Genomic DNA, 13,337 nt, shown 5'->3' on the forward strand with positions numbered 1-13,337 from the left:
CTATACGTCCACCATTCTACGTCGAGTTGAATTCAGCGATTATAGACGTTTGTGGGTGCTTCAAGAAGCGATCCTTGCATCATCGAATACCTGCCATTGGGGTACTTATACTTCGGATCTTGTCGATACAGTACGAGCTGCAGCATGGCTCATGTACAAAATTCGATTCATTCCTGGTAGCCTTGAGAGTAGCGTTGGCTTGCGCTGTGCCTCTGAGATGTTCGACATCATCTACCCCGACTCTCGTTTCGCTTCGAGGTGCGAATATCTAGCCAGTATATTCGTGACCATTGGACTATTTGAAAAGACCGAGCCAAAAGATGGTATCTTTGCCATTTTGGGCTTACTGGACAAAGAAACATTATTAGAAAGCAGCCAAGCGGCATTGCTTGAGGTTGACTATACAAAATCGCTTTCTAGCGTGTTGCGAGATGCTACACGGTATGCTCTGTGTCAGAGAGGCGATGTACAAGTTTTTGGCCTGATCAATCACCACTTCGATGTGTTAGACGATTGCCAATCGTTTCCGACATGGGCCATTCGGCCAGATCTGCAACGAGAAATTAGGGACGCTACAAATCTACCTATCCATCACAATGCTAGTGGCGGCCTCGAGGCGCCATCTTTACTTCATGATGTTTCTCTTGGCGAAGGAGTGCTGCTTCTCCAAGGAATAGTGGTCGATGAAGTATGTCAAACGACCGCCACGTGCCTAGGAGGTACCTACAATAGCGACGAGGACTTCCATGAGTGGCTGATCTCTGTCATGGGTACAGTTTTGCGCCACTGCAACGTCGCAAGTCGGGAAGAGCTCTATCTAGCCACGGCTTTCACTCTTGTGGCTGACGCAACCTGGGGTGGACGACGTGCACAGTCGAGTGATCTGCAGGTACTTCTAGATTATCTTAAGAGCTTGACCTCGAACAAAATTGATGGAGCCTCAGGTGGAGTCAGGATCACGAAAGGCTTTGACCAGGGAGAGACAGAGTCGTTATTCGACGCTTCTTACTTGAACAGTACTAGAAATCGCCGTTTCTTCGTCACCGGGACTGGGCAAATGGGTATAGGACCGCGTTGCATGCAACCCGAAGACATCGTTGTAGTCCTCAGAGGAGGAAACAGACCCTTCATCCTACGGAAGAAAGGTGATGGTTACTGGTTCCTTGGCCAGGCTTACGTACACGGCATCATGGACGGCGAGGCGGTGCAAATGCACAAAGCTCGGGGCGGATCAGAGGAGGTATTCCACATACGATGAAGACGAAGTCTTTCGGCAAGAAGTACCTGACTAGAGTGCAGCTCTGGTGAGATGGAGTAACGAAGTGTGCGAATAGCCCTGTTTCTTTGACATCCACGCAGACTCTATGACACACGCTTAATGCGATGCTAAACCAGAAGCTTAGAACTCAGAGCACGGAGTCACATCGAGACAGTGAATCAGTTGTCTAAGTCTTGGTCCAAGCAGTGCGGAGGAAGGTTGTTGGATGACAACTACCGTTACCGAATATCCACCTCCCTCACGAGAAGACCATCCAGGCTCGAGCGCGGAAGACAAGAGAAGACCTTCGATGGAGCTTCCTGCTTCTCCCTCCGAGATCCGATCCAAGTACTAAAAAAAGAGCGTAAACATTCAACAGCGGGGATGCCCCAGTGCTTACCCACCCAAGTACGAAATACGCCGGTACGATGCCGGCTTTCGAGATTTTGCATTGACGACATTATCGAAAGGGTTCTCCAAGGACTGCTGCAATACTGCCAGCGCTGCTGCAACCCACCTTTACGAGCGAGAAGTAACATCGTCGTGTGATCTTCCATCGTATTCGACTGAAGGCGACCACATCTGTCTCCCAATGCGAATGTTCACACCGTTAGTCTCGAAGGCATATCCTCGGCATGAATGTTTTCTGGAGAGGACATTGCTGTCTCTATTTTAAGCGGTGGGTCGGCAGAGACCGCCACCAATCAGCATCGAACAAGGGGTGGCGCTTTACCGGTCCCGGCTACTCGCCAAGGGCTTCGGGCCTATGCCGTGGCAATTATGCGTCATTTCCGCCCAAAACCTCCGTAGCGCATCATGGGTGGGGGGCGCGCCACAGCCGGTGCTGGCCATTCCAGGGTCACAAAACTGGGGATACGATAATTTGGGCTCGTGTTTTGACTGGATGAAGTCATAGCGTTGCACTTTGGTCGTCGGCGCCGAGGGTGTGTGCACTGTCCAGCCTCGCCGACGGCAGGCATGATGTAGGACAAGGGGAGAAAATACGAGATGGCATTTTGGATATAAGAGAGATGGGATGCTGCTGTCTTTAAGCCATCATCCAAACATCAACTCATCAACTCTACACTAATACTTAATCACCACAACCACCACTCCAACACTCCAACAACACCACCTCAAACCATCAACATGAAGTTCACCGCCGCCGCCGCCATCGCCTCCATGGCCGCCATCTCCTCCGCCCTTCCCCAGGCGTCCGTCTTCCCTCGCCCCGAGGCCGGCGATGTCTTCCGCCTGATGTCTCTGCGCTCTGCCACCCCCATCCAATACGGCGCCGTCCAGGCCGCCAACGGCAGCCTCCTCATCAACACCCCCTCGGAGAACAACAAGACCTGCGCCATCAACGGCGACCGCGAGAACGTCACCAACGGCATCAACTACGCCTCCTTCACCCTCGACGAGGAGACCGGCAGCGTCTACATCTACACCTTCAACCCCCCTCTCCAGCTCTACGTCGACCGCAGCGGCATGGGCCAGGGCAACGTCCGCTACTCCACTGGTGTCCAGCCCATCGGCAAGAATCAGGAGCGCGGCCCCTTCAAGATCGATGACGACGGTAACCTCGTCTTCGCTGCTGGCGGTCTTTCCGGCGATGTTGGCTTCCAGGCTTGCCCCGGCGCTGTCGGCGGTGGCTGGAAGATCTGGCTCTCTGGTGTTGACAAGCCTGCTGGCTCTGAGGGCTGCACCCCTTTCACCATGAAGGCCCTTAAGGAGGACCCCAGCTACAAGTGCCTCTACTCTTCTTAGATGCTGAGCTGGTAGATGCTGAGCTGGTGGAGATCGTTCGATATTGTACATATTTACATCGCATTTGAGCGTTTGCATAGCTTCTTGTTTATAGACCTGATAGAGAATTGGAAATGATAATGTTCATCCATACACCGCTTTTCTTCTCATTGTACAGTTGTTCGTGATCTTTGACCGGAATCTTCAACTCTTGAGATTTGCTATGAGCGGCTCGGCGCAACGCACGGCCGGACTCAATAACTCAATTGCAGTCGGAGCGCTTCTCGGAGTCTCTAAGATTGCGCCGACATGGATGGCAACAACAGCAGATAATGGAAGCTTCCACGAGCACATGAGCCTGCAAAGTGGCTGCCGGCTGTGGTGAGATGTATTGAGCTAGCGTGAGTTAATCCCCTCTCATCCAAGGATGCCCAAGCAACTGCTTCGCCGTCCACCGATCCTCAGGCCTCCACTGCAACATGCACCTCACAAACCGCAGAAACTCCTCTTTCTTCTCTCCATCTAGATTCTCTTCCGATCCCTCTAACGTCAAGCCTCGCGGTATGTCTATCTCGGCCATCCACTTCCCTCCACCGTCGAAGAACTCTTTACTCCGCGCTCCTCTCTCTAGCAGATCCATCGGCGGCGGACCCAGCATCGCGACTACTTCCGCGAGATGGGCTCTAGTCAGGTATCGCTTTTCGATTGGGTCGATGCCGTGAAAGAGGTGTTTGTCCTCGTATAGGTCCCAAATCTGTGTGCACCTCCGTCAATGTCTAGTTTCGCAGTCCTCAGGCTTGAGATGGTACATACCATCGCTCCCGCATTCCAAATGTCGGCTGGATAACCCCATTCCGTCTTCAGCATAACCTCTGGACAGCGGTAGACATCTGGTTGCGCATCGTGAATCTGGGGTTTGTCGCCGCGAACTGCAGAGCCGAAGTCTCCAAGGACAACACGACCGTATTCTTTCGGCAATCCAAATTGGCGTGTCGTGTAGATTGGTTTGCCGTCTACGACTTTGCGAGGCGAGGGACTTGTCATTTCGGCGTCGACAAAGGCTTTTAAGATATCCTGGTCCTCGATTTCTATGAGGATGTTGTCGGCTTTTATGTCTACGTTCTTGTCAATAAAATTGCGGGCAGACATGTCTTAGGCCGTACGTACCTGTATGTACGATATTAGCTTCTGTGTGAAGGTAATCGAGAGCGAGGAACACTTGCGACAACCCAGCTCTCAGCAGTTCGTCCGTGAAGCGGTGCGCGGAATTCCTATTCAAGAGGTCCTTGAAGCTATCCCACATTGGTTTCTGGACAAGACATCGATGATCGCCGCCTTGCCGGGAAATAGTAAACACGTCGAGGGCTGTCCGGACGTGATGGTATCCTGGATGCGAAGCATTCCCTTTGCTTAAGGTGTTGTACGTGTTGTACTCATCCTCGTCCATTCCTGCTCTTGTGAAAACTTTCAACGTCGTATAGGCATGACGGCTGGGTTGCTGTTAGTACAGACACCTAGGTAGCTGGCATGATAGCCGAATGCTAACTTGCTTTAGATCACGGGCCAGCCAGACAGTTGACGTAACACCGAAACCAAGTTTGCCTACTACTTGGTACTTTGACGCGAAGACGTCTCCTATGTTGACAGGATAGTAGACACCCCTGTGGAACTCTGCAAGCTGTTCTTCTTCGAACAGTACCGCGTCGCTGACGACTTCAAAACCCGATGTCGGAAATTTGAGTTGGGGCCATGGTTGCCTTCGAAAGAGCGACTTCGCGAGTTTGAACATGACAAGGTAAGAATCATCAGGTTAGTAGACTTCTGAGCTCCTCTCTGACCTTACGAGCTGCTTTGAAGCAAAGATTGAAGCAAAAGGTATGTAGTAGGTCGAGGGGTTGCCCACAATACAGTTATTGCAATGTTGAGGGCGACGACGTGAGAGCTGTTGTAATTGAAAAGAACCTATTGTGAACGAGTGACATAGCTCTCTAAGGGTAGCAGAGGCTGCCTGTCATGTTCCTGGGTAGTAGGCTCGTCGTCTCCGGGGTGCCTCTGGTCATCGAACCTGGGAGCAAAAAGGATGGCAAAAAAAAGTGCAAAAACATACAACAGCGGGGATTCGCTAGTGGTCACCCACCTAACTACTAATCCGCCGGTATCATGCTTGTATATGGCTGAGCGGACGGGAAGCCTAATTTTCATGATCCTATGGTCGTATGTGGAAGAATGGGTGGCTGGCGGAGGATATATACCCAGTAGACAGTCTACCACCCAACGAACAAGACAGGAACACCAGAAGACGATGCTACCAGCGTGGTATCGTGTTCTAAGCCGGGGGTGTGGGTCGTGGGGCCTTGGTGTTTAGTGGGTGCTGATTTTGACATGCCGCATGCATGTGTTGTCGCTAAGTGGGCCTTTGTCGGCGGAACCAAGGAACTGAACTGGACATGTCAGCGGTGCCATCTGCACGCTTCTTTATTCGTTGCTGCTACTAGCTGCTAGATTATAAGACTGCGATATGTTGTAGACGACTGTTGGCTTCGAGACTTTGAGATGGCGGTACCTGGACTGCTGGTTCGGGTGGAGTGGGCGCAGTGCGTGGAGCGTTTAATTCGTACGTTGGCGGAAGCCTTATACGCTGACCATAGTTCTTCAACATCTCCATCTCTTAAATCCAAGGTCCGCTTGGTATGTTGGTGATAAAGTGGTTGCGAAGCAGACATCGGGAGGCCGTTGGGTATCTAGGTAGGCAGCACGCGTCCCGCCACCTTTCTTTTTCCCACCTTACACCGCCAGTACTACAACTGTTGTCTGTGGCCGACAATGAGTATCAAAGATCGATGCGACGATGAATTGACGTTGCGCGCAATTCGAGATGATTGCGCACGTGATGTGGTGTTCTGATCTTGGGAGGCAGCTGCGAACCTGTTCGCCGGGATGGTGATCGGACAAAGACCGGCCCATCGGTTCGCGACGTTTTCGGCAGTGTCGCATGCGCCCATGGTCCACGAGGCAGCCACACAGCCTCTATGCTGTACTCCGTTCTAAAGTCAACTACTCTGCGTTCAGTCGGATCATCGATATCGTGGCATAGTCTATTACCACATACTGGAGGTTAGTCGGTTGGGTAGCTCGCGGCGTTATCGGGAGTAGGGCTAGTAAGCAGCAATGATTATATCATACCGACGGCCCGAGCTCTCATGTCAAAAGTGCCCTCGCGTCGCAACCGCCTAGACACCTTCTCGCCGCTTTCGACGTCCTGATCTGCCCAGACTCTGCGATAACCAGAGCCCCGGCAATCACAAGCACCATCCGATCGATGCAGGGCCAACAACAGACGCCCTTTCTCCCCAGCATCCCGCTTGCGCACGGCTATCTGACGGCCTCGAAGCACCACCGCCAGCCATTATGCGGTAATAGCGAGGGCTGGGGCCCAATCAGCCCCATACGATATGACTTCACTCCGTGCTTCTTGGATGTATGGATAGCGGTCGTCGCGGCGTTTGGAATCGTGGGCGGAGTAGGCGCGTTGTGGTATCTCTACAGGAAATGCCCACCGCAGCCTGTGAAGCGCAATTGGCACTTTTACGCGAAGCTAGTATGTTCGAGACTATGGGCTCATCTAGGTATTAGATTGAACAGTTGCTAACAATTTGCGCCACCAGACGTCACTTGGCGCCCTCATCGCCACCACAGCAGTCCAGGCAGCCCTCCAAATCGAATACTACAAAGACGTATGGGCCGGCGACTTCCGTTTCTGGACGTCCATAATCACCGTCGTCTCTCTCGGCTTCATATTTCACATCCAGTACATCGAACACTGGCGATCGCGAAATGCCAACGGCGTGGTCCTCTTCTACTGGCTCTTCCTGCTCATCGCCTACGCCGTCAAGCTCCGCTCCCTCGTCTCCCAGCAGGTACATCGCGAACATGTGGCATACTTCGCAGTCTTCTGCGCTAGTGTTGGATTGGCTGGACTCTCATTCGTCCTGGAATGGCTGGTCCCGAAGCGTATGAGCGACTACGACATGCTTGGAGACGACGATGAATGCCCATACGAATACGCGGACGTCTTCTCTGTCTTGACATTTGGCTGGATGACACCGATGATGAAGCAAGGATACAAGACTTTCCTCACCCAGGATAGCCTGTGGAACCTGCGAAAGCGCGACACGACCCGACACACCTCGCAGACATTTGAGGATGCGTGGAAATACGAGATGGAGAAGAAGCGCCCTTCGTTGTGGCTGGCCATGTTCCGCTCATTCGGCGGTCCCTACTTCCGCGGCGCTGCCATCAAGACCATAAGCGACGTGCTGAACTTTGCTCAACCCCAGTTGCTGAGACTTCTGATCACTTTCGTCGACTCTTACCGCGCCAATTATCCCGGAGAGCCCCAGCCTCTCATTCGTGGTGCGGCTATCGCGCTTGCCATGTTCGCCGTGTCCGTTTCCCAGACCGCCTGCCTCCACCAATACTTCCAGCGCTCTTTCGAGACCGGCATGCGCATCAAATCTTCGCTCACGGCTGCCATCTACTCCAAGTCCACCCGTCTATCCAACGAGGGTCGCGCGTCCAAGTCAACCGGCGATATCGTCAACTACATGGCCGTGGATACCCAGCGTCTCCAGGATCTTGCGCAATACGGACAACAATTGTGGTCTGCTCCCTTCCAAATCATCCTGTGCATGCTATCGTTGTATCAATTGCTTGGTGTCAGTTGTTTCGCAGGTGTTGCCGCCATGTTCGTCATGATCCCTATCAACGGTGTGATTGCACGATGGATGAAGACTCTGCAGAAGGAACAGATGAAGAACAAGGATTCGCGTACCAAACTGATTTCTGAGATTCTCAACAACATGAAGTCGATCAAGCTCTACGCTTGGACGACTGCCTTTGCCAACCGCCTGAACACCATCCGAAACGACCAAGAACTCAAGACCTTGCGCAAGATTGGTGCGACCCAGGCGTTCTCCACATTCACATGGTCCACAACTCCGTTCTTGGTGTCGTGCTCAACTTTTGGTGTCTTCGTCTGGACGCAGAACCGTGCTCTGACAACTGACATTGTCTTCCCTGCTCTTACGCTCTTTAACCTCCTCACTTTCCCACTTGCCATCCTCCCTATGGTTATCACCGCCATTGTCGAGGCCAGTGTAGCTGTCGGTCGTATCACTGGCTACCTAACCGCCGATGAGTTGCAGGAGGATGCTGTCATCCGTGAAGATGCTGTGACTGAGAATGGCGACGAGTCGGTGCGCATCCGCGATGCTAGCTTCACTTGGGACAAGAACGCTGAGCGCCGTGCTCTCCATGACATCAACTTCACCGCACACAAGGGAGACCTCGCGTGTATTGTCGGTCGCGTCGGTGCAGGCAAATCATCGCTTCTCCAAGCAGTTCTTGGTGATCTGTGGAAGATACACGGAGAGGTCGTTCTCCGCGGAAAGACTGCGTATGTTCCACAGTCAGCTTGGGTCATGAACGCTTCCGTTCGCGAGAACATCGTATTTGGTCATCGCTGGGATCCCCAGTTCTATGAGAAGACTGTCAATGCCTGTGCACTACGAGACGACTTTGGCTCCCTTCCCGATGGCGACCAGACCGAGGTCGGTGAACGAGGTATCTCACTTTCAGGTGGTCAAAAGGCCCGACTAACGCTTGCTCGTGCTGTGTATGCTCGTGCGGACATCTATCTTCTCGACGACTGCCTGTCCGCTGTTGACCAGCACGTTGGACGTCATCTCATCGACAACGTACTCGGGCCCAAGGGTTTACTTGCGGGCAAGACCAGGATTCTAGCAACCAACTCCATCCCCGTTCTGATGGAAGCCGACATGATCCTGCTACTGCGCGAAGGAAAGATTCTAGAGAGAGGCAGCTACGGACAACTAATGGCCATGAAGGGTGAAATCGCCCAGCTTATCAAGACATCTCAGAACGAAGATCAAGGAGAAGACGACAGCACTCGCACATCCGACAGCATCATGAGCGATGAAGATTCTACCGTCTACGGTGGTAGTCCCACTGGCGAAGACGACGAGGAAGATCAAGCCGAAGCTGAGGCCGCCCAGGAGGGTGGCGCAACTCTCGCTCCTTTGAGGGTCGGAGGCGGTACGGGCCGCAAGTCGAGCTTCCAGACCCTTCGTCGAGCCAGCACTGCCAGTTTCAAGGGGCCTCGCGGCAAGATGAACGACGAAGAGGGCGGCGGGCTCAAGAGCAAGCAGACCAAGGAGTTCTCTGAGCAAGGCAAGGTCAAGTGGTCCGTTTACGGCGAATATGCAAAGACAAGCAATCTTGCAGCTGTCGCCATCTATCTGATGCTCCTTTTGGGTGCTCAAACATCATCAATCGGTAAGTCGCACAGCCTTGGGTGCTTCTACATGGTTCTTGGCCTTTGACAGCACGCCATTGGCTCGTCACTTTTTCGTCTTTTGGGGTTGACGCTAATATCATGCAGGCGCAAGCGTGTGGCTCAAGCATTGGTCAGAGATCAACCAGCATTACGGCGGGAACCCTCATGTGGGGAAATACATCGGCATCTACTTCGCGTTTGGCGTGGGATCTGCTGCCCTGGTTGTTGTGCAGACGTTGATCCTCTGGATTTTCTGCTCCATCGAAGCTAGCAGGAAGCTACACGAGCGGATGGCGTTTGCCATCTTCCGCTCGCCAATGAGCTTCTTTGAGACTACACCTGCAGGACGCATACTCAATCGATTTTCGAGGTAAGTCATTGCCGCGGTCCGGTCCACGTCTGCCGATACCTTGTTCATGCACTCTCCTCGCCGAGCATGTTTGACCTGTTCGCCCACTTCCTCGCCGAACATGGGTGGGTGGGGGAGGCGGAGGGGCGGTGGTGGAGGTTATCTTAATCAGTCTAACCGTCGCCCATTGCCTCGCCGAGCATGACCCTGGACCCACATGTTTACTTCACCGACACTGGCTAACTTATTGACAGTGACATTTACCGAGTCGACGAAGTTCTAGCGTGAGTTCATCTCTCTGGATCGTCTGCCGATGGCTTTCTAACATGTGCCTCTAGCCGAACGTTCAACATGCTCTTCGTCAATTCCGCCCGAGGTATGCAGCCACCCCACACTCAACCCGTTTTGTGTAACACTTGACTGACTGACTGATGCAGCCGGCTTCACCCTTGTCGTCATTTCGTGGTCGACCCCAGCCTTCGTTGCGCTTATCCTGCCGCTCGGCGCACTCTACCTTTACATCCAGCGATATTACCTGCGCACATCACGGGAGCTCAAGCGCCTCGACAGCGTTAGCCGCAGCCCAATCTATGCCCATTTCCAGGAGAGTCTCAGCGGCATGAGCACGATCCGTGCGTACAACCAGCAGAAGCGTTTTGAAATGGAGAATGAGTGGCGTGTCGATGCCAATCTGCGTGCATACTACCCTTCCATTAGCGCCAACCGATGGCTCGCTGTTCGCCTAGAATTCCTTGGCTCAGTCATCATCTTGGCTGCTGCGGGTCTCGCCATCGTGTCCGTCGCTAGCCACAGCGGCTTAACGGCTGGTACGGTGGGTCTGGCCATGTCGTATGCGCTTCAGATCACTCAAAGTCTCAACTGGATCGTTCGCCAGACTGTTGAAGTGGAGACCAACATCGTTTCTGTGGAACGTGTGCTTGAGTATGCCGCGCTACCCAGCGAGGCGCCTGAGATCATCTCCAAGAACAGGCCGCCAATCAGCTGGCCGTCCCAGGGCGCTGTCACTTTCGACAACTACAGCACCCGATATCGGCCTGGTCTTGACTTGGTGCTGAAGAACGTCAACCTCTCCATCAAGCCAAAGGAGAAGATTGGTGTCGTTGGGCGAACAGGCGCCGGCAAGAGTTCACTTACCCTTGCACTTTTCCGCATCATCGAACCTGCGGAGGGTAATGTAAGCATCGACAATCTCAACACCAGCACTATCGGTCTTCTCGATCTCCGCAGGCGCTTGGCCATCATCCCACAAGATGCAGCGCTCTTTGAAGGTACCGTGCGCGACAACCTCGATCCAGGCCATGTTCACGACGACACCGAGCTCTGGAGTGTACTAGGTAAGTCCGCTCCAAACCATCCCACCCGACATGCAACTAACCATTGCCATAGACCACGCCCGCCTCAAAGACCACATCTCCTCCATGCCCGGCAAACTCGACGCCACCATCAACGAAGGCGGCTCCAACCTCTCATCCGGTCAACGCCAGCTCGTCTCTCTCGCTCGCGCCCTCCTAACTCCCTCCAACATTCTCGTCCTCGACGAGGCAACCGCCGCCGTCGACGTCGAAACAGACGCCATGTTACAAACCACGCTCCGCACCAGCATGTTCAACAACCGCACAATCATCACTATCGCGCATCGCATCAACACCATCTTGGACTCGGACAGGATTATCGTGCTGGACAAGGGTGAGGTCAAGGAGTTTGATAGTCCGGCGGAGTTGGTCCGACGGAAGGGTCTGTTCTATGAGTTGGTCAAGGAGGCGGGGCTGTTGAATGCGTTGGATATGAGTCAGTCGTAAGGGGGAAGTGACTGATGAAGATAGAAGAGGTGTGTGGAGGACGTTGACACATCAGTTTCTCTAGAGATGTTCGCAGAATAGATACGTTGGAGTTGTACCGTTTTCATAGCATGGCGAGGCGTTGTGGTGAGCGGAAAACTTTGAGCAGTGATGGAGGTAGAGGGGAAAAGTAGTTTCGCGGTTTACTCGCAGGTGGTTGATGACGTTCAAGTGGAAACGTGTATAAAATTTTAATACGGGGTCTAGTGTGCATCTGCTCTTGACTTTCTTGCCTCCGAGCCAGGATGATAGGTTAGCAGTGACAAGACATGGTTATCGAGATGATGATTTTCAAGGACATGAATTCTCTATGGACATCATCATACACGTATGGCAATGCGTCACTACACCCAAGAACAGTGAAGTGAATATGTGACGTAAGAAGTCCAGAAGGTATCGCTCACTATATATTGCCGCGCCATTCCACCAAGTCTAATCTCGAGGAGTAGGTAGAAGCAAAACCCGTTGGACGCGGCTACAGTAACCGCTCTCTGACCTCGGCGATCAGGGCCATGTGATCATCACTTGTTGAACCCATACACCGGGTTTTCACTTGCATCATATCCACGTCTTTGTGTCGATAACCATCCAGTATTAGCAGTCTAAAGCTTGACCTTCGGAAGCAAACGTTTCACCACCCAACCCCACCGCTTACACCATCGTCGTCGCTGTGTACCTTGATCTAGCGGTGAACGCGCTACAGCACCGGCACTCCACGTTCCAGAAGCCCACGCATCCAGCCCGGCTACAGTCCCGCTACCCCTGCGCCTTCGATACGAAACCACATTCCGGCGTTGCGTCACGCATTGAACAGCCTCCGCACGGCCATCCATCTAACTCCGTAACTCGACGCGAAGAACGGGCTCGAAGCGATGTCCACTCGCCGTTTACCCCCCTGCTTACACGAGAGACAGGAGGGAAAACCCAAGTTGCAAGGTAAGCATATGTGACACGACAGCCGTGGCCGACTAAACGCGGTTCACCACCTTCCGCTTCTTGCGGGTGGCGCATATGTGCCGGAGCCTAACATCCTAACATCGCTAAGGGGAGGAGGCGATTGGTGCATGTTACTGGGTAGACGGTGCGGAAACGGAAGCTGGACGTGGGTGGTGCATGCAACGGGTGTAGACTTGCATGCAGATAGTGTGTGCGTTTAGTTTAGCCCAGCGGCCCGTTGCCGTATTAGAAGAAGGTTGTGCAACGGGGTGACACGTTATCTCCGCTTTGCTAGTGCGAGGGCGGTGTGGCGCTCGGGAAAGAGAGGGAAGCCTGGGTCTGGGTCCGGGTCTGGGTCTGGTTTAGGGACGTCGATACGATTTGATCTGCTAGAGGTTGACTTAGTTTAGATGTGGCAGGTTGCTGGCGGTGAGGTAGGTCAGTGGTGGAAAATTGGGGGGTAGAACAGCAGGAGGGGAGTTGCATGTCGCGGCGATGTGCAGGGATCCTTTTCAGCATTTGTTCCAGTGCGCACGCAGTAGCGAGATGGACGTTTTTTGTCTAACTTGTTCTGGGCGTTCTTACAGCCAGATCGATCAGATACTGAGTCAGACTGAACTCAATCTTACGCCAACAGCCTGGTAAGCGGATGAGCGGTGCGGGCCTGAGCGACATCGTAACGGGATCTGTGAAGGATTCCTTTGTATCTCGTTTAAAACAGTCTGCCCGTGGCGCTGAAGTGGATGTAGATTTTTGGGGTCGAAGACCCTTTGGCTGCTTGAGCGGCTATGTATCTTTGGTACGGGGATGCGGGAAGGTTGTCTCTGACCTCCA

The 13,337-nt window shown here is 53.2% G+C and overlaps 3 protein-coding genes across 3 annotated transcripts; 2 read left to right on the forward strand and 1 right to left on the reverse strand.

Annotated features, from left to right (window-relative positions):
• Positions 1–2,407: 2,407 nt before the first annotated feature.
• Positions 2,408–3,025, forward strand: J4E88_006237 (uncharacterized protein; the record flags this gene model as incomplete). Its single annotated transcript, XM_049399867.1, has 1 exon — positions 2,408–3,025. The coding sequence occupies one exon, from the start codon at positions 2,408–2,410 to the stop codon at positions 3,023–3,025; it is 618 nt and encodes a 205-aa protein (XP_049254178.1).
• Positions 3,026–3,410: 385 nt separating this feature from the next.
• J4E88_006238 (uncharacterized protein) lies at positions 3,411–4,793 on the reverse strand (the record flags this gene model as incomplete). Its single annotated transcript, XM_049399868.1, has 4 exons — positions 3,411–3,758; positions 3,818–4,119; positions 4,172–4,494; positions 4,555–4,793. 4 exons carry the CDS (start codon positions 4,791–4,793, stop codon positions 3,411–3,413), a joined length of 1,212 nt encoding a protein of 403 aa, XP_049254179.1.
• Positions 4,794–6,323: 1,530 nt separating this feature from the next.
• J4E88_006239 (uncharacterized protein) lies at positions 6,324–11,528 on the forward strand (the record flags this gene model as incomplete). The annotated part of the gene is made up of 7 exons (XM_049399869.1): positions 6,324–6,602; positions 6,670–9,358; positions 9,465–9,729; positions 9,963–9,992; positions 10,047–10,084; positions 10,146–11,063; positions 11,116–11,528. 7 exons carry the CDS (start codon positions 6,324–6,326, stop codon positions 11,526–11,528), a joined length of 4,632 nt encoding a protein of 1,543 aa, XP_049254180.1.
• Between the last annotated feature and the right edge of the window lie 1,809 nt (positions 11,529–13,337).

Source organism: Alternaria novae-zelandiae (assembly GCF_023758075.1).
Source record: "Alternaria novae-zelandiae strain BMP 2774 chromosome Unknown scaffold_12, whole genome shotgun sequence".
In the NCBI taxonomy this organism is placed as follows: Eukaryota; Fungi; Ascomycota; class Dothideomycetes; order Pleosporales; family Pleosporaceae; genus Alternaria; species Alternaria novae-zelandiae.